Genomic DNA, 21,097 nt, shown 5'->3' on the forward strand with positions numbered 1-21,097 from the left:
CACCCTGATGCTGGGAAAGATTGAGGGTAGGAGAAGAGGATGACAGAGGATGAGATGGTTGGATGGTATCACCAACTCAATGGACATGAGTTTGAGCAAGCTCTGGGAGTTGGTGGACAGGGAAGCCTGGCGTGCCGCAGTCCACGGGGTCACAGAGTCGAACACGACTGAGTGACTGAACTTTGGCCTAAGGCGCACCCTCCTCACAAGCTGTGCAATGCCAGGATGGGTGTGGTGGCTTCCAGTTGGGTCCAATGCCCCCTCCTGTTAAGACTCACTCACTACACCAGATCGTAGAAAATAAACCTTTTAATTGCTTTGTAATTAGCACAGGTGTAATTTAAACTCATACTTTTATTTAATAGATGCTGAATTATCACACAAGAGCTTTGATTGAAACAGTATAGGAATTGTAATGGTTTCAGTTTTACAAAATTGCATTCGGCAGCAGCATCATGGGAGTTTTCATACAATAAGACTGGAGTTTGAATAAATAAGAAAAACCCACCTAGAAAACAAACAACGACCCAGACTACAGCTGTTTGTCGAGACTGCCCGAGAACTGTGCTTTCTGGGTTTTGAAGAGCTAGCTACTCTATTGACAATCTAGAGTTGCAAAATCCTGGCTTATAAATACCGTTGGGAGGGGAAGCTATAAATGCGCCTAAAAAGTACTCCCAGGAGTAGGACCCTCAAAGCCAAGTCTTGTGAAACTGTGAGCCTGAACTGGCTTTGGGGGAAATCTTTAATCTCTGGGGAGCTACTGGAGATCCACTGGTGTTTGATATGAAATCACCACAGCAAGGACTGCGGTGGAGGAAAAATCGTATCATTGAACTCATCACCACAGGGCCCTGGGTAAGAGCTCAATGTCCTGTCTCTGGAGGGGATGGTAAGAAGGCCCAAGGCCCGCTCATGGTAGTTGCCCTGTAATTTTCAGGGTCACAGGGTGGTTGATGGATGACACAACTCTCATCGGCCACAATGTGGGTGTGCAGGGTTAACTCGAGCTGGGTCCTGAAGTTACCCGAACTGCCATCTGGAGTGGAGACCAATGTTAACTGGGTGGGATGGAAACTGGGGGGACAGAGGCCATGCTGCTCCAGCATGGCAGAGGCGACTGCTCTGTGGGATCTGTATGGAGACGGCAATAGGGATTTTCTATCCAAGTGGATGACGAGTGGGAATCCCTCTAACTGTGGCAATTACAGGCAACACCTGGGAAACGCATTCCTGGGCAAAGTTCAAGTTTGAACTCAACTCCTGGCCGTGGCCTAGGCATCTGATCTGCAGGAACATCTGGATTCCTCAAATCTAGTCCAAAGCCACTGCTTGCAGCGAGCTTCCTGTGTCAGACACTAAGTAAGACGCTTTCCATCCACACACATCACCCTGGGCGTGCTCTCGCCAGGTCCCCAGGAGGGCGTGGAGATGCGGTGACTCGGGGCTCGTGGGAGGAACCGGATTCCTGGATCCGGCTTCAGGTCAGTGTGCCTGGGCCGCCACCTCCGGGGCCTTCAGCTCTGCGGTGGGCTTGTCCGGGGCTGCTTTCTTGGAGTAATCTCGCTCTCCAAAAATGGTGCTTCCGATGCGGACGTTGGTAGATCCCACTTCAATCTGTGGGGAAGGAGGAGGGGCTACGTTTAAAAAAATGAGGTGCAGCAGATGCTGAAGCTGTGTCTCATACGACAATGCAGCTCAAGGACTGTGGGGCAGTGGTCCACCCTAAGGGGTGTTTACGAAGTAGGTAAGGATTCCCTCTGCTTCTGCAGAGACTGAGGAAGGCGACTGGCACTTAGTGGGCTGGGTGACAGGGGTGGCAGCCGTGCAGGACACAGCAGCAGGACAGAGAGCCATCTTGTGGCCCACACGCCCTTCTCATATGCTGGGGTTTCAGAGATGAGCAAGCCTCCCTGTGAGTGAGCAAGCAAACGATCGAATTCCATTTTATGTAGAAACACCAACCATTTTTGCATCATGTTAATACACTCTATCTTCCAATCGTGCGACTACTATAGATCCAGAGGAAGGTTTTACAGTGTGGTTCTTGGAACTTAATCAAATTAGCCTCCGCTCTGGAAGATCGTGTATGTGAGTTGCTAACACAGCACATCTACCAGTGTGCTCAGAGCTGCTGCATCCTGGGGGATCTATGCGTACGATCAGACACTTTGTCAGGACTCGGTGTCATATGACCACGCCCAAGCATGAACACAGGGAAACGCCTTTTTAAAAAGCTGCAGTTTAATTTCTTTTGATTTTCCTTTAGATCCCACTTAGGGAATTAAACTGAGTTGTGGTATTTTTATTGTTTTTAATGAGGGGTCAAGCTATAATTTCTATACAGTTCATTTGAAAAAAAGAAGGGGCCGGGGACGTCAGCATAGGTGAGAGACACTGCTGCGTGTGCCTTGACGCGACGGCGAGGCGTTGCCTTTGGACCCGTTCCCGCAGGCACCCGAGGGCGCCCGGGAGACACTCACCGCGTGCTGGAAGTCCACGGACATGCCCATGCTCAGCTCCACCTGCTCGGGGGCGGCACCCAGCTTCCGGCACAGCTCCTCCCGGAGGGACAGCAACACCTGACGGGGAGACAAGTGTGATGCCGTTTTACTCCTGCCTTCTCCGAGGATGGTGGAGAGGGGCCGAATCTCAACACCTCTGACAGAGACTACTTCTTTATTCCTCGTGGCTTCGAGGCCTGTCAAAATCACAAGTCACTGAAAGGGTTTGTAGTGAACTCTCCTTCTTTCAAGAAACTGTCACTTGTTGGAGAGGAAGCCGGAGCTCCTTTTCTCTGGAGACCGTGTGTCAGGCAGGTTCAGACTGAGTGAATGGTCTGTGGGGGTTCGGGGGACCTGTTCCCGTTTTCCGTATGAGGAGTTTAAGAAGCGGGTTATGAAGTAGCATGACAAGAGGCATCTGGAAAGCCTGTGGGGCTGATGGCAGCAGCCAGCCCCGGATACCCTCAGCGGACATGAGCAGCGCCCCCCACCCAGGCCGAGTACCTGGAAGTCTGGGTTCGGTCCTTGACTAAGATCGTGCCCGACGCTCCCGATGGTCATCAGCCCCACGAACTCCAGTCTGGGGCACTTGGCATTGATGTGCTCCACCAGGGCCGCCGTCTCTGCAGGGGGCAGGCCATGTTTGCCTTCACAAAAGACAGAAGACCGAGAGGCTCTAGGAAGCCAGAGGAACACCCTTCCCCAGGACAGGGGAGGCGACTCTCACACAAGAGGACTTCTTGGAGAACTTGTCCTCAGGACTGAAATGGTGACTTTACACTGAGGTGTCTGACTGTGTTGCTCCCCTTCTGACCCAGTCCTGAGTGTCTCAAGGGAAGAGCTATAAACTGGATTCTCTTTATTCTGTCTCAGCATCTGAGCACAGATAGAGTGGAGGGAAAAGGAAAAAAACAAACCCAAAACACTGCTTTTCTTAAAATAGAAAGAAAAAAAAAAACTGGAACTTTCCTGGCAGTTCAGTGGTTAAGATTATGTGCTTCCAGTGTGAGGGTGGGGCGGGAAGCCATCGGGTTTGATATCCCTGGTCAGGGAACTAAGATCCTGCATGTTGGATATGCAGTGGAGCCAAAACATTTAAAAAGAAGAACAAAAAAAACACCAAGAAGACTCACATTGCCCAAACACCAGATTAACCAGAGAATTATTTTTCAAAATCTGGCACTTCTACAGTTTCATTATTAGTGGAATTGTAAAAACAAGTAAAAATGAAGTATATATCATACAGTTTTGACTAGAACTTCGCAAAATTTACCTGATCTTGTTCATTAAAAAACCAGAGAAGGAGCCTGTGGCAAAACATTACTTGTTATGCAGGTATGAGGACAGATTCTGTCCTTCCCTCATTTAACAAAGAGAGATGCTAGTAACACTCCAATCTTTAATTAGGGCAAATGATAGCCATTGATCAAGAAATGCTGTAATGGACTCCATCAGGAATCCGTTTCAGGTTTACCTATCAGGATAAAGTAATGTATAATCTAGGTGCATGTACAGATAATGCTGATTGTTAAGATTTAATGAATGTTTACGTACCAGGCACACACGCCAAGTCCCTACAGTTTTTTTATTTAATGCAGCAGCTCTGTGAAATAAGTGCTCTCACTCTCTCCATTCTAAAAAAAGAGGAGACTGAGGCTCCGGGAGGCTAAGGGCCTTTCTCGAGGCCACAGGGCCAGGAAGTGCAGAACTGGGATGTGGATCCTGGCAGCCTGACTCCAGGCCCCAGGCCTGTTCCTTCAGCCTAAGCTCCATCAGCAAACGACTGGTCTGTAAACACGGATTCTTAGCAAACAGCTAACAAGTAAGACGCACAGGGTCCTGTACCAACAGCTTTACCTCCATCTCCACATTCAAGCCTCGCAACACCCTCGGAACTACCGCTCTGCTATCACTGGCAGGTAAGCAAAATGAAGGGTAGGAAGGTCAGGTATGTCACTCAAGGTTCCAGCGCTGAAGCGTGGTGGAGCTCAAACCCCAGGTCTGGCTGGTTCCAGGCCCAGGCTCTGATTTCCGTGCTACACTGCTAACCCAAGCACCCTGACTGGTGCCCACAGTGAGTTTTGTTCGATTTTCTCCCAATAATGGAAACACGATTTTTTAAGGTTTGAGAAGTATTACACATGTAAATTCACAATCTCTTTTGGGAGGGAGGGTGACCTGCAGGAATTTTCAGGATCAAAGTCACACAAGCCCCTTCTTGAGTCTCCTTGCCGGCCTCTTCAGAAACTAAGAACGCATTAAAGAATTAGATGTGGACTGGTTTGGAGGTCCTTGTGCCACCAAGACCCTACATACAACAGCTTATTTAACGGCCCTGTGAGCTCCTTCTGTGACCTACTGCATCGGGTGTTTAGGCCTGCCATCCGTCCTGCGCTCCACCATGTCCTAAGGGGAAAAAGTCTGCCACCCCCCGTCTGCTCACTTACTCTCCTCTCCGCTGGTGTTTATCTGGACCATAACCTTTAACCTTTCGGGGGAACCTTTTTTCTGCCACGCACTGTTCACTCTGTCTGCCAGCTTCACAGAATCGACCGTCTCCAGCATGGAGAGGTTGGGGACAGCTGTAACGAGAGGGAGGTGAGGTTATAGTAGCCGTAACTGCTGAGCCTGTACGCCACACCAGAAGCCACTGCAGTGAGAAGCTGATACAAAAGAATGAACGGTACCCTGGCCTGCAGTGACGAAGGCCCAGCACAGCCAAAAATAAACAGATAAAAAGAAAATTATGTTCATTACACAATGAAATGAACCTCAAACAAAAAAAAGGAAAAGGACAAAAGTGTTTCCCGTGCTAGCCAAAAAAATTTATGGGCTTCAATTCCTTCTCGTTTATTTCAAAAACCGCCCAAAAAATACATAATGTGTGCTAGGGGAGGTTTCCAAGTATATAATACCCAGCCAACTGTGAGTTCATTTTGTTCTTATCATGATGTTTTCCCTTTAATCAAGAACTAAGATTTCTTTCCCAAAAGAATCCCCAAAGCATAAATGATGAATAATCTAAAATATTTTCTCTTCCACAGAAGGGACTGTATGTGATACAATGATGAAAAAAACTGTGTCTTCATATTTAGAGTTTTATCTTACCCATCAGTTTGTTGACATTCTGTTTCTGTAGATGGCCAATGAAGTGCCATTTGATTTCAGGACACGAAGACAGAATCTGAAGAGAAAGAGGTGGTCACGTTTAATTCAGAGGGAGGGCTGTGGAGGGCTTGCCAGCTCACACACTTCTCACATTCCTGTCTCACCTTTCTGGTCTAAGGGATAAACCACTATTGCATCTTCAGTCAGGCCCTTAAAGACACTTAGAGAAAAACTGAAGACTTCTGTTTCTCTTCCTTGTTTCTGTCAACTCTCCCCTTCTTTCAGATACCTCCCCTTGAGAAGAAACTGACTAAAGCTTTCAAATCTCAAAAGGATCCAAGGTTACAGCAAGCTTCTAAAATCACCATCTTCAAAAAGCCACAAAGAAGAAAACGGTCTTAAGAGAGAAAATCTAGATGATAAATATTTGGGGCTCACAGTGAATGCAGGCATTTCTACCATCAGCCTAACCTGCTCTGAAACTCAACTACCAAGGTGGGTCTAATGTTCCAACTGAACAGTCAAGATTTAGATACAAAGAATTCAGATTCCACTTACTTGAGGATTTGATGCTTTTTCAAGCAGTTCCTGAACCTACAGGGTAAAAAATAGAGTAAGTCAGAAGCCTGGCACAGCTGACTCTTCTGAGGGCAGCTTACGGGCAGGAAAAGGGCCCTCACATACATAGTTCTCCCCGAAAGTGCGTTGCCCGTGACTGTAGGCCTCTATCACCATGTCTGCAGGTTTGGTTTTGCTGACCGCAACTAGCCGGGGCTGGATGGCTGGGAGATCCTGCCAAGAGAAAAAGAGCCAGATGAGTCAATGTTTGGACTTATTATCCCGATAAGTCCTGTAGGGCATCCTGTAGGATGGATCGGCAGAGATCTTTACTTGGCATTTGATAAGATCCACTTTTCCAATACAGTAGGGCTATCAGTATCAAATAATGTTGATGAAATGTCTTTTGTATGCATGGCATCTAAATCTAATATGTTAGCCACCTTAATATCTAGCAGAGCAGAAGGGACTACCCTGGTGGCCCAGGGGTTAAGAGTCTGTGCTTTCAGGGGGCGTGGGTTTGATCCCTGGTCGGGGAACTTAGATCTCACATGCTGCACTGCATGGCCAAAAAATAAATACATGTAAAAAAACTAAATTAAAAAAAACATCTAGCAGAACACCTTTCCCTCTCAGGAGAGCTGGGCAGGTAAGTAAAAGCTTTATCTCCTAGGAGTGCGGTCTTTAACCAATATTACCAGTATCATCTGGGTCCCCTCCTGACCCACTGAGTCCTAATCTCAGGATGGAGTCTGAGAGTTTCCTTTAAAACAAATTCTTCAGCTGAGTCTCTTGCATGGCAAGGTTGGAGGTTTAAGAATCACTTAGTTAAGAAAAGGCATCACTCTCTGACTAGAAGGGAGGCCACTTAAAGCTCTTAAAACCCCAAGGTCAACAGTTTTGGAAACTCATTGGGATCCTGGGGTAGTTATCAATACTGTCTACAATATTGCCTCTCAGAAGCAGCCTTAGGGTAACTCTGCAATTTATGTGGCAGAACCAGTGGCAGACGGGCGTCCCTGGTGATCCAGTGGTTAAGAATCTGCCTTCCGATGGAAGTTCCATCTCTGATAGGGGAACTAAGATCCCACATGTCTTGGGGCAATTAAGCCGACGTCACAACTAGAGACAAGAGGGCGTGCCACAACGAAGATCCTGGGTGGTGCAACTAAGACCTGATGCAGCCAAATAAATAAAATATTGAAAAAAAAAAAAAATGAACCAGTGGCAAAACTGAAGCTTCCCTCCCTCAGTCGGTAAAGCATCCGCCTATAATGAAGGAGACCGGGGTTTGATTCCTGGGTTGGGAAGATCCCTTGGAGAAGTAAATGGCAATCCATTCCAGTATTCTTGCCTGGAAAATTCCATGGACAGGAGCCTGGCAGGCTACAGTCCGTGGGGTCCCAGAGAATCAGACTGGTCTGAGCGACTTCACTTTCTTTCAAGGTTAACATCTACTTAAGAAGTGAAGTCACTTAGTCGTGTCGGACTCTTTGTGACCCCATGGACTGTAGCCCACCAGGCTCCTCCGTCCATGGGATTCTCCAGGCAAGAATACTGGAGTGGGTTGCCATTTCCTTCTCCAGGGGATCTTCCTGACCCAGGGATCGAACCCACGTCTCCTGCATTGCAGGCAGACGTTTTAACGTCTGAGCCACCAGGGAAGCAAACATCTACTTAAGAGCCAAGCAAAGGCTACGCTAATGCAGGTCTTCTGTTTCTGGGCCAGCACTCTGAGCTCTGACACCATAAATGCTTGAACACTGAAACATGTATACTATCATATAAGAAATGAAGTACCAGCCTATGTTCGATACAGGATACAGGATGCTTGGGGGTGGTGGTGCATGGGGATTCAGGATTGGGAGCTTGTATACACCCGTGGTGGATTCACGTCAATGTATGGCAAAACCAATACAGTATTGTAAAGTAAAATAAAGTAAAAATAAAATTCAAAAAAAAAAAAAAGAACTTTGACCTCTCTCCATTCAAACCTGGCTCACTCCACACCATTCAATGTAAAACTTGCACTTGAGGCAGGTACTGACCTTTAGTCTAAATAAATTCCAAGAGAAGACTAAATATAAACAAGGGAGGAAAAATCTCCCCCGTAAACTGCTTGGGATTGGATGTCAGTTCGCTGCTGCCTCAAACGTGCAAGAACAGCTCTGGGTGCTCCTCAAGTCGGGTCAATTCACCCTCTCCTTCGCTGACATTTACTTCATGAGCAATCTACCGGCTGAGACGCTGCTATACACGTGACCCCCGGCAGACCTGGCCTCCTTTGGGTGCTCCTGTAGTAGGCGTCTTCTCCTGCAGTCTCTGGATAGAGGCCTGGCCCCTCTCCCCTCTGCCAAGGCTGCTGACCCCTACCACGAAGCAGGATGGACAATGGTCGCGCTGCCTAGAGACTGGTCATTTTCCTTGGATCGCTAACCTTCAGAAAACCTGACAGGAACTGGGGGACCCCTTTAGCCTTCGCTAGCCTTCTGGGGGGGCTCTGCAGCTTGCGCCAATGCCAAGGCAGCGGGCAGGTCCCGCCCCTCCAGGAGACCCCTCTGCGTCACCGTGATGACCCGTTCCCACGCAGGTGTCCCCCTTTCTCGGCGCGGCCGCCCACAGTCCCCGCGCGCTCCCCTTCCTCACCCGCGGCCGCCGCGCCACCGCCTGCTGCACGCGCTCGTTCACTGCTCGCAGAGCGAAGCCGATCCCCAGCTCCGCCGACATGCTGCCAGCTTTCCACATCCCCCAGGGACCAACGTGGAGCCCGGGGCCCGCGCACCCCGGGCAGAGACCCCTTCCGGTCCCGCCCAGCGCGGGTTTCCTTGAGGCCCAATCACCACTAAGCACCGGGTCGTTTTAGCCAATCGCCAGCGCGGGGTGGGACGAAGGTGGTGTGGCGGGCAGCCCCGCCCCCCAGCGACGCCATCTTGGGGAGGTCGCCGCCGGGGCCTTGCGAGGCTCTTGGGTGCCGCTGGCGTCCTTCCGGGTGCCGCCGCCCGCCGCCCCCGCGGAACCCGAGGGATGCAGAGAACCTAGCGTGCTGCCAAGGTCTTACTCCTCTAGCGGGGAGACGTGACTTTTATCTCAGATGATTCTTGGGAGGAACCGTTAAGAGAGAGAAAGCTGTTACTAAAGAACACGGCAGGATTTACATGCATGGCTGTTTCCTCTGGTTATCCTTCAACTCTGTGCTGCCCACTGTAAGCCGCATATGTAATTTAAATGTTTCGAATGAGTGAGTGAAGTCGCTCAGTCGTGTCCGACTCTTTGCGACCCCATGGACTGTAGCCTACCAGGCTCCTCCGTTCATGGGATTTTCTAGGCAAGAATACTGGAGTGGGTTGCCATTTCCTTCTCTAGGAGATCTTCCCGACCCCAGGATTGAACCCAGGTCTCCCACATTATAGGATGTTTTACCATCTGAGCCACCAGGGAAGTCTGGTAGTAACTAGCTAAATTCAAATTAAAGCCATAGGCACACACAAAAATATATTTGTCCTCTAAAGATGTACAAGTTGAGAGTTGCAAATTTATTTGGGGCAAGATGAGGTGCCCAGGAGGCGGCAGCTCAGATACTGAGCTGCTGCTGCTGCTGCTGCTGCTGCTGTCGTTTCAGTCATGTCCGACTCTGTGCGACCCCATAGAGGGTCTACCCCAGGCTACCCCGTCCCTGGGATTCTCCAGGCAAGAACACAGGAGTGGGTTGCCATTGCCTTCTCCCAGATAGCTGAGGGACTGCTCCAAAGAGGTAGTGGAGGAAGGTCAATATATAAGATTTTGGTGCAGGGGAAATTCAATGCAATCACTTTGTAAGAGTTTTTTCCCCTAGTGAGGAGGATCTGATGCCACCATGAAGGGATTTTATGCTTTTCTAGATAAGAGGAGATGAAAGGATCAGGATCATAAAACTTGTTCCTGAAAATATCCACCTATCTAAAGACCTGTGCCATCAGATTCCCTGGAGCACAGAGGACCTCACTACCCTGAACTCCCTCAGGGGGTGCTGAAGGTCAACAGCTGCTTGCATCTCATCATATCTAGAAAAGCACTAAATCCCTTCATGAGGACAACAGATACTGGCTGAATATCTTTTGTAAAGTGAGTTCCCTGGTGGCTCAGATGGTAAAGCGTCTGCCTACAGTGTGGGAGACCTGGGTTCGATCCCTGGGTCGAGAAGATCCCCTGGAGAAGGAAATGGCAACCTACTCCAGTGCTCCTGCCTGGAGAATCCCATGGATGGAGGGGCCTGGTGGGCTAAAGTCCATGGGGTCGCAGAGTTGGACACGACAGAGCAACTTCACTTTCACTTTCTTTCACTTTTCGACAAAATCTTATATATTGAGCTTCCCCCACTGCCTCTTGGGAGCAGTCTCTCAGAGCTATCGGAGGAGGTACTGTCTCCCAGGCTGCAATCCTCAGTTTGCCCCAAATAAAACTCAACTTGTAGCTCTAAAGTTGTGCATCATTTTTAGTTGACAATCACAACCCTTAGACAGTCAGTTCAGTTCAGTTCAGTCGCTCAGTTGTGTCCGACTCTTTGCGACCCCATGAATCGCAGCACGCCAGGCCTCCCTGTTCATCACCAACTCCTGGAGTTCACTCAGACTCACGTCCATCGAGTCCATGATGCCATCCAGCCATCTCATTCTGGGTCGTCCCCTTCTCCTCCTGCCCCCAATCCCTCCCAGCATCACAGTCTTTTCCAGTGAGTCAACTCTTCTCATGAGGTGGCCAAAGTACTGGAGTTTCAGCTTTAGCATCAGTCCTTCCAAAGAAATCCCAGGGCTGATCTCCTTCAGAATGGACTGGTTGGATCTCCTTGCAGTCCAAGGGACTCTCAAGAGTCTTCTCCAACGCCACACTTCAAAAGCATCAGTTCTTTGGCACTCAGCCTTACTTCACAGTCCAACGCTCACATCCATACATGACCACAGGAAAAATCATAGCCTTGACTAGACAGACCTTAGTCGGCAAAGTAATGTCTCTGCTTTTGAATATACTATCTAGGTTGGTCATAACTTTTCTGCCAAGGAGTAAGTGTCTTTTAATTTCATGGCTGCAGTCACCATCTGCAGTGATTTTGGAGCCCCCCAAAATAAAGTCTGACACTGTTTCCACTGTTTCCCCATCTATTTCCCATGAAGTGATGAGACTGGATGCCATGATCTTCATTTTCTGAATGTTGGCTTTAAGCCAACTTTTCACTCTCCTCTTTCACTTTCATCAAGAGGCTTTTTAGTTCCTCTTCACTTTCTGCCATAAGGGTGGTGTCATCTGCATATCTGAGGTTATTGATATTTCTCCCAGCAGTCTTGATTCCAGCTTGTGTTTCTTCCAGTCCAGCTTTTCTCATGATGTACTCTGCCTATAATTTAAATAAGCAGGGTGACAATATACAGCCTTGACGTACTCCTTTTCCTATTTGGAACCAGTCTGTTGTTCCATGTCCAGTTCCAACTGTTGCTTCCTGACCTGCATACAGATTTCTCAAGAGGCAGGTCAGGTGGTCTGCCTCTTTCAGAATTTTCCACAGTTTATTGTGATCCACACAGTCAAAGGCTTTGGCATAGTCAATAAAAGTTACCCTAATCTGGAGCGACTGTATTAGACAGACATTCCTAAAGCATAATTATTCTTAATAGAGTTTATCTAACAGCTCATTGTTGCTGTTCAGTCGTTAAGTATCCGACTCTTTGCTACCCTATGGACTGCAGCACACTAGGCTTCCCTGTCCATCACCAGCTCCTGGAGCTTGGTCAAACTCATGTCCATCAAGTCGGTGATGCCATCCAACCATCTCATCTGTCATCCCCTTCTCCTCCTGCCTTCAGTCTTTCTCAGCATCAGGGCCTTTTCCAATGAGTCAGTTCTTCGCATCAGGTGGCCAAAGTATTGGAGTTTCAGCTTCAGCATCAGTCCTTCCAATGAATATTCAGGACTGATTTCCCTTAGGATTGACTGGTTGGATCTCCTTTCAGTCCAAGGGATTCTCGAAAGTCCTCTAACACCACAGTTCAGAAGCATCAATTCTTTGGCCCTCAGCTTTCTTTATGGCCCAGCTCTCACATCCACATGACTACTGGAAAAACCATAACTTTGACCAGACGGACCTTTGTTGGCAAAGAGACATACAAATAGATTCAAAAGATATTTCACAGCTTTGTTTTCCGAACTTAGTTATGAAGCAGATATCACAATATTAAACTCACTAGTTGTGAATAACAGTTGAAACAAAAAATTTTTTAAAATGCTTCCTTCCCTTTTTTTCTCTTTTGGTTTCAGGACTTAGATGGTCTAAATAAGTGATCCAGAGAGCTCTGGTCTCAAGGCATAGAAGGAGTTATTACCTCAGAGCAAGAGATAAGTTCTTCAAGCTTTCTCTGGAGTCTAAAGACTATTGTGACCACACTGTCAAAAATCATCTTTTTTTTGGCCACCTGATGCGAAGAGTCACCTGATAACTCATTGGAAAAGACCCTGATGCTGGGAAAGATTGAAGGCAGGAGGACAAGGGGATGACAGAGGATGAGCTGGTTGGATGGCATCACTGACTCAATGGAAATGAGTTTCAGCAAGCTCCCCACTCTGTGGTCATAGTTTTATAGCCAACATTTAGACCAAAGAGTGCTCAAATTGGCTCTGATAACAAGGGCAGATTGGTTCCAGTAGGGATTGTCCTTCTCAGGATGTGGGGGGGTGGGGGTCTTAGTTTGATCAGCCCCAGGCTGTTGATTGTAGGAGAAAACCCTAGAGATAAGGGAACTTGGGTCCATTTTCCTATCCTGTGTCAATAGAGAGCTAATATTTTTAGGCCAGTTTTCTTGTCACTGAATCATAGCTAGGGTGACCACTCATTAAAAATTTTTTTCCCAAGGGGTTCCCAGGTGGAGTGTGGAACCTTAGAGGAAGTGCTTCCCACATTGGCTCGAGAAGTTTGCACCAGATGTTTGCACGCTCATACCAAACCAAACCAGAACCTCACCTGCCAGGAGTCACACTCTAAATAAAACAAAAGGCAAAGAGATGCCCAGAAATCAAAACCCAAGTGGCAAGAGTGTTCCCAAAAGATGGTAAAGTGATGCCCAGAAATCAAAAGTCAAAAGGCATAAATGCCAAACGTGGGTTTCCAGTCTCACTAGACCTGCAACCTGGCAGAGTCAGTGCTAGCAGCCCTTTTAGTTGTGATATAGTTTTAAGCAATTTCTGTTGGTTCGTGCATGCTCAGTCATATCTGACTCTTTGTGATCCTATGGACTGTAGCCCACCGGGCTCCTCTTGTCCATGGAATTCTCCAGGCAAGAATACTGGAGTGAATTTCCATGCCCCTGTCAACTACAAATTGGCACTTACCAAGAGCAGAAGATATTAAGAAGAGGTGGCAAGAATACACAGAAGAACTGTACAAAAAAGATCTCCATGACCCAGATAATCATGATAATGTGATCACTAATCTAGAGCCAGACATTTTGGAATATGAAGTCAAGTGGGCCTTGGAAATCATCACTACGAACAAAGCTAGTGGAGGTGATGGAATTCCAGTTGAGCTGTTTCAAATCCTGAAAAATGATGCTGTGAAAGTGCTGCACACAATATGCCAGCAAATTTGGAAAACTCAGCAGTGGCCACAGGACTGGAAAATGTCAGTTTTCATTCCAATCCCAAAGAAAGGCAATGCCAAAGAATGCTCAAACTACCACACAATTGCACTCATCTCATACACTAGTAAAGTAATGCTCAAAATTCCCCAAGCCAGGCTTCAGCAATACGTGAACTGTGAACTTCCTGATGTTCAAGCTGGTTTTAGAAATGGCAGAGGAACCAGAGATCAAATTGCCAACATCTGCTGGATCATGGAAAAAGCAAGAGAGTTCCAGAAAAACATCTATTTCTGCTTTATTGACTATACCAAAGCCTTTGACTGCATGGATCACAACAAACTGTGGAAAATTCTGAAAGAGATGGGAATACCAGACCACCTGACCTGCCTCTTGAGAAATCTGTATGCAGGTCAGGAAGCAACAGTTAGAACTGGACATGGAACAACAGACTGGTTCCAAATAGGAAAAGGAGTACGTCAAGGCTGTATATTGTCACCCTGCTTATTTAATTTATATGCAGAGTACATCATGAGAAATGCTGGACTGGAAGAAACACAAGCTGGAATCAAGATTGCTGGGAGAAATATCAATAACATCAGATATGCAGATGACACCACCCTTATGGCAGAAAGTGAAGAGGAACTAAAAAGCCTCTTGATGAAAGTGAAAGAGGAGAGTGAAAAGTTGGCTTAGAGCCAACATTCAGAAAATGAAGATCATGGCATCCAGTCTCATCACTTCATGGGAAATAGATGGGGAAACAGTGGAAACAGTGTCAGACTTTATTTTGGGGGGCTCCAAAATCACTGCAGATGGTGACTGCAGCCATGAAATTAAAAGACACTTACTCCTTGGCAGAAAAGTTATGACCAACCTAGATAGTATATTCAAAAGCAGAGACATTACTTTGCCAACAAAGGTCTGTCTAGTCAAGGCTATGATTTTTCCTGTGGTCATGTATGGATGTGAGAGTTGGACTGTGAAGTAAGGCTGAGCTCCGAAGAATTGATGCTTTTGAAGTGTGGTGTTGGAGAAGACTCTTGAGAGTCCCTTGGACTGCAAGGAGATCCAACCAGTCCATTCTGAAGGAGATCAGCCCTGGGATTTCTTTGGAAGGACTGATGCTAAAGCTGAAACTCCAGTACTTTGGCCACCTCATGAGAAGAGTTGACTCATTGGAAAAGACTGTGATGCTGGGAGGGATTGGGGGGCAGGAGGAGAAGGGGACGACCCAGAATGAGATGGCTGGATGGCATCATGGACTCGATGGACGTGAGTCTGAGTGAACTCCAGGAGTTGGTGATGAACAGGGAGGCCTGGCGTGCTGCGATTCATGGGGTCGCAAAGAGTCGGACACGACTGAGCGACTGAACTGAACTGAACTGAAGAGCATTGCCAAGGAGTGAACAACAAAGGCATTTGCCATCTGCCTCTATGGAGACTGAACCTCATGCTGCTACAGCTGTTGACCTTCAACAACCCTGGAGGCAGTTCAGGGTGGAGTGAGGCACTCTGTGCTCCAGGGAATCTGGTGGGACAGGTCTTTAAATAGTTGGCTGTTTTTTGTAACAGATTTTATGATCTCAATCCTTTCATCTTCTCATATCTAGAGAAGCACTGAATTCCTTCATGGTGATATCAGATCCTCATGACTAAAAAAAAAGGAAAAAAAAACCCTTTCGTAAAGTGAGTGCTTCATGGTATTAAACTCCCCCTTCACCAAAACCTTATATATTGACTTTTCCCCATTGCTGCTTTGGACCAGTCTCTCAGAGCTATCTGAGCTGCTGCCTCTCAGGCTACAGTCCTCATTTTGCCCCGGATAAAACTTAACTTGCAACTCTCAAGTTTTACATCTTTTTTTTTGGTCATTAACCTCCTCCAGGGGATCTTCTTGATGAGGGAATGGAAACCATGACTTCTGGATCTCCTGCATTGCAGGCCAATACTTTACTGCTGAACTATAGGGGAAGTTGGTTCCCTTCAAAAATGTTACTCTATCATTTCCTGTTTTGGCAACTTCTAGATATCAAAGTAAGCAGGGCCAGCCTTTTCTAATTGTGTGTGCAAAAGTATCAATTTTGAAATATCAAAAGAGCCCCAATTTATCCATTTTAGGTTGAGATCTCTTTTAGGTATAATTTCCCCAGTTAACTAGGTACTTGCAAGTATGCGCACCATATGTATTGTATGTGAATCTGGTTGGAGTGTTAGTCAGTGGTTGGTTTTCTGATGCCCCTCGTTTCTGTTTTTGAGAGATTTTGTTTCCCACTTTAAGTTGATCAGGGATAAAAGTCACTAGTGAAACTAAATGCTGGGCCCGTGGGCTTCTTGTGAGCTTAACTCCCCCAGGGGTCACCCCAGAGTCGTTTCTGCCTGTCTTACGTGACTCGGATTCTGCCTCCAGCAGTCCAAGACCACTGTGGCTGCTCTGATGGCTGAATGGTCAGTTCTTATTTGTCACCCCTGGAACAGCAAGTAGTTTAATTAGTGAGTGGGTTTCCTTATGGGACCACTGCATGAGGACTAGGCCTCCAACATCCCCATAAATTTCTCAGTCCCCTGAGAAAAGCGCAACCAGTCAAGAGGAGTCTTTTTTTTCACAGCAAAGCTCTCATACATTCTCATTTTTATCCCGACAGATTCTATAAAGGCAGTCGAATTGAGGTAGTCAGATCAGCCTCTTATCTCACTACTCAGCCAAGACCACTTAGTCCCCTACAAAGGGGTGACCTCGGCATCTTTCAGCTGGGCCCTGGGTATTCCTCGATTTTTTTTTTTTTTCAGTGGAGCAACACCCCCCTCCCCATACACACACCCAGTACTTTTTCACTGGGTGGGTAATTCCCCTGGCATCTTTCAGCCAACCTCCCATGCGTACCTTTCCACTGGGTGGGAATTTCTTGGCATCTTTCAGCCGAGCCCCGCTCAGTGTCTAGACCATAGGTAAGCCCTGGATGTTTCACTGGCTCCCCGCTCCCCCATATCTTTCCAGCTGAGAGGGGGCAGGTAACTTGCTCCACTGCCAAATGAAACTCAGCATCTCAACCAATATGTGAGATTTGAGAACCAGGAGAGACTTCCCCAAATTTGTTTGGATTCCCCGAGGAGGCGGATGGGCGCAAGGGGCCACTGCTGGAACCAAAGCTCCAGTTCCTCGTGGAGTCCAGGCCAAGGAAGGAAGTCCACTCTGGGTCGCTGTGGGGGGCGCTCCGCAGAAAGAGAGAGGCAGTGGAACTTCCCTCAGCAAAGCCAAGGGGTTCCAAGGAGAGGTGAGCCTGCTGTCCAACCCAGCCCCTCAATGAGCCAGAAAGACAATCACACGCGACAGGCTCTCCGTCTAAGCAGTTCCGCTTTATTGCTACAAACTCTTCATTTATAAAGGCAAGCAAGGTTGGGGGGGGGTTTGTGAGGGTTGGACCAATCACATTAAAGGTCAAATTGTAATATGCCATAGTTGCACCAATCAAGTTAAAGGTCAAGTCGTCATGCGCTTCATTGTAACAAGAGTCTATGGTGATCACCCGATGTCCACGTGCACGGAAATCAAGAGAGCCAATCAAAAGTTTTAACAAATAACTTAGGCCACGCCCTCATCTCATCCGCCAGGTGCCATCTTAGCTCTACACCGCAAAGCTAGCCCTTCTTTTTCAAGGTTTCCCATTTAGGGCCCCACGGGTCGCTTTGTCGGTTGCTCTAACTTTTGACTTAAAAAAAGGTGCACAACGTGAGAGTTGTGAGTTAAGCTTTATTTGGGGCAAAACGCGGACTGTAGTTGGGGAGGCAGCACTTCAGATACCTCTCTAGAGCAGTCTCGCAGAGCTGTCTGAGATGATGCCTCCCCTAACGCAGTGAGCATTTTGCCTCAAATAAAACTTAACTGGCAACTCTCAGCCTATGCGTCTTTTTAAGTCGATACATTTTACATAGTCCAGCAAATCCAAAGTAAGGTTTCAATATATAACCAATAGAAAATGAGATATTTGGATTCTTTCTTATTGTACTTGATTTACAAATCCGAGTGTGTAGTTAGGACTTAAGGCTCGGATCTGACTGTCCACACCACAGTCTCCCCAGTGGCAGGAGCCAGCTTCTGGAAGGAGAGCCCAGACAGCTTCAGACAGTCCAGCCTGGGCCCCAAACACATTTAGCCTATTTCTTAGGTCTATGTGTCCACATCTGGGCTATATGAAGGTCACAGACAGGATGAGGCGCCAAGTAACACAGAAGTTGACTCCATAAAATACTGAGTTTAGTAGTCGGATGATGAAATGCTAGGTGCTTTGGGCAAGTAGAAAGAGCTGGATTTTGTTAAGGAAAATACTCTTGGCTGTATGGCTAGACTGTTAAAAGATTCTCAAACATTAATTCAGCTTAATGAATGAGATGCTATTTTGTTGGAGAAGGGTCTAAAATTTGCTCTCCAGCTTGTCTTATGACTGGGCTTACTTTGAGCCTTCTGGAAAGAAAGGGCAACATTCATTCTCTTCTCACTGTCTTCCTGGACCCTGGGAGACTAAGATAGTTTCACGTTTGCTCTGGGAAAATTACTTTGAACAAAACCTAGGGTCCTTGTCATCGACTTCTTTTGGGGAAGTTTCCATTTACCAGGCACACAAAACTGGGTTTCCTGTAAACTGGGGTTGCAGTAAATGTGTTCAAGTAATATGTCTCTGGACTTGATAATTTCTCCTCCTGCCAGAGTGATAAAAATTAAAACATGACTAGCCCTTCACGGTGTGAATATACTCATAGATGCTTCTTGTAGAGATGCAAAGTTGGAAGGTGCTAGCCAGCAGTCGGTGGTGGGAGGAGCAAGGTTAAACGGTGATAAGGGTTATGGTGAAGGGTTGTATAGAGGAAGGATTGAGTGAGCATAACATACTTAAATGGATATGCTTTTTATTTTTATTACAAAATTTTGGGGGGGATATTCTGGGTCTTTGCTGTGGCGTGTTAGCTTAGTTGGCCTGCAGCATGTGGGATCTTTGTTCCCTGACCAAGGATTGAAGCACCCTGCATAGCAAAGTGGATTCTTAACCACTGCACCATAATGAAGTTGAAGATATGCTTTTTAGAAAACATTTTAAAAACCATAAATACTCAACAGACCGGGTGATAGGTCATTATGACAATAAGTAGAAGAATCTTCATTTAATAGGTGAGGTCTTTGAACTGCAAGGACAGCCTCCCCACCTCAATGGTGTATGTGAGTGTAGCTCCCCCCAAAAGTATCAGAAGAGCGATTTAATCTTTCGAGTTAATGAGGAGAGTGGTGGCGAGATTGGGTGGCAGCGGCACAAGGCTGACCCAAGTTGAGTCTTAGTTTCATCACTAAACTGTAATCTTGGGAAAGCAACTGAACTCAGTTTTTTTGTGGATAAAACGGAGTCCGTCTCTTCTTCAGAGTTGCCGTCAGGACCAGTCACGGTGACCCATGACACAAGCTTAGCAGAGTGACCCCACCAAGCAAGTGCTCAATGAACATGCGTCTTGCCCCTACACCTTATTCATTACACAACCTTTATTGAGACATGTTCTCTGTAGAGGAGCCGGAGGAGACCAAGGTGAAGCAGGACAGGATTTCTTGCAGATTCATTTCTAGGGGACTTTTCATCTCTAATATTTTGTGACCTTATGAAAACAGAAGACAAAAAAGGATTGTAAAGACAATGAGGATTCCAGTCTCATTATCATGTTTGCTTTTTTTTTTTTAAACACAGCTGTACTTTTGAGTGAATTTTATTCCACCTTTTCCTCCTCCTTTTTTTTTTTTTTTTCGTTTCTTCTCTTCCTCTTTCTGGGACACCAACCATCTAATTTAACCTTTCATTTTTCCCTACTATCTGATCCCTGAAAGTCACCTCATCACCAGTAACTGTCTTTAAATCACTCCAATGGTTTGCAAGGACAAAGAGGAAAAGAGATTAGAAAATCAAATACCCAGAGAAACAGATTTTATAAACAACTTTCTAAAAATCTAGTATACGTTCTCACCGTAAATGCCATCAAGCTTTTAAAACATTCACCTCTGTAGTCTAAGGCCCTGAATTGTGGGGGAAAAAACACTTATGGATTTTAAAATTGTTTCCCTTTGAGTTTACTGTGATTCTTTTGGGAGGATTTAAAAAAAAAGATAATAAAAAAAGTTGTAGACTGGTTACTTGACGCTGAAGAGAAACGGACAAATAATGCCCATGTTCCAGTTTAAATGAATTCAGGGAGAGAAGCTGTGACAGCAACCCCTCAGCAAACACGCTGTCATACTTGGCTTTTGAAATGGCAATACAGGCTCTGGAACCCGAGGTCTGGGGAGGACCTTTAGAGACCATGTGGTCTTTCCGATGGAGAGGTGGACATTTAAACCATCCCAAACAGCATACTGCTACTGCTAAGTCACTTCAGTCGTGTCCGACTCTGTGTGACCCCATAGACGGCAGCCCACCAGGCTCCCCCGTCCCTGAGATTCTCCAGGCAAGAACACGAGTGGGTTGCCATTTCCTTCTCCAGTGCATGAAAGTGAAGTCACTCAGTCGTGTCCGACCCTCAGCGACCCCATGGACCGCGACTTTCCAGGCTCCTCCGTCCATGGGATTTTCCAGGCAAGAGTACTGGAGTCTGGTGCCATTGCCTTCTCCGACAAACAGCATAGAATGGGCCCCAGTTTCTCAGACCATCAGAGAAGACAATGTTATCTGTGTTAGTCTCTGGATTTGATTTCTATGTGCAGGTGACTGCTTCTCCCTGTTTCAAATTTTGTTGTTGTTCAGTCGCTAAGTTGTGTGTCTGACGCTTTCCGATTTTAGCCAGTCTTCAGAAAATCTTTTAAAATGCTGTATTCTGTGAGCCAGTTTCTTCTTCTTTGGTCTCTGAGGAGCTAGAGGACACCTAGCCGACCATGATGCAGCTTTTTTTTTTTTTTTTTGTGGACTCTTAGCATGTCACGTGGGATCTTAGTTCCCTGATCAGGAATTCAACCCAGGCCTCCTGCAGTGGAAACTTGGAGTTTTAACCACCGGACCATCATGGAAGTTGCCGCTTCAACTTTTAGTTGTTGGACAATATTATTTGTTACAGGTGTATAGGATAAGTGATTCACAATTTTAAAAGGCTATGTTCTATTCATAATCATTTAAAAATATTGGTTATTCCCCTGTGTTGTACAATGGTGCCATTTTCATAAATTAGCTGTGTTTATTATTTCTACATTGATAATGGGAATAGATATTCATCAGAATATATTTTGGGGTCGAGACTTAACTCACTAGGCAGAGATGCTTTATCTCTTTGTATCCTAGCCTAATACCTGCCACTGCTAAATTTCAC

General features: G+C 46.5%; 1 protein-coding gene across 2 annotated transcripts; it reads right to left on the minus strand.

The window, feature by feature from the left end:
* On the minus strand, window positions 292-8,976 carry PROSC (proline synthetase cotranscribed homolog (bacterial)). Of its 2 annotated transcripts, none has more exons than XM_018042114.1 (8): window positions 8,817-8,976; window positions 6,297-6,404; window positions 6,171-6,206; window positions 5,613-5,688; window positions 4,952-5,086; window positions 3,009-3,127; window positions 2,484-2,582; window positions 292-1,617 (listed from the first exon to the last, which is right to left on the minus strand). In XM_018042114.1, exons 1-8 carry the CDS (start codon window positions 8,913-8,915, stop codon window positions 1,486-1,488), a joined length of 804 nt encoding a protein of 267 aa, XP_017897603.1. In that variant the 5' UTR covers window positions 8,916-8,976; the 3' UTR covers window positions 292-1,485. The 2 variants fall into 2 exon arrangements, with proteins under 2 accessions (XP_017897603.1, XP_017897602.1); XM_018042113.1 differs by having other exon boundaries at window positions 3,009-3,151.

This window comes from Capra hircus, chromosome 27 (assembly GCF_001704415.2).
Source record: "Capra hircus breed San Clemente chromosome 27, ASM170441v1, whole genome shotgun sequence".
In the NCBI taxonomy this organism is placed as follows: Eukaryota; Metazoa; Chordata; class Mammalia; order Artiodactyla; family Bovidae; genus Capra; species Capra hircus.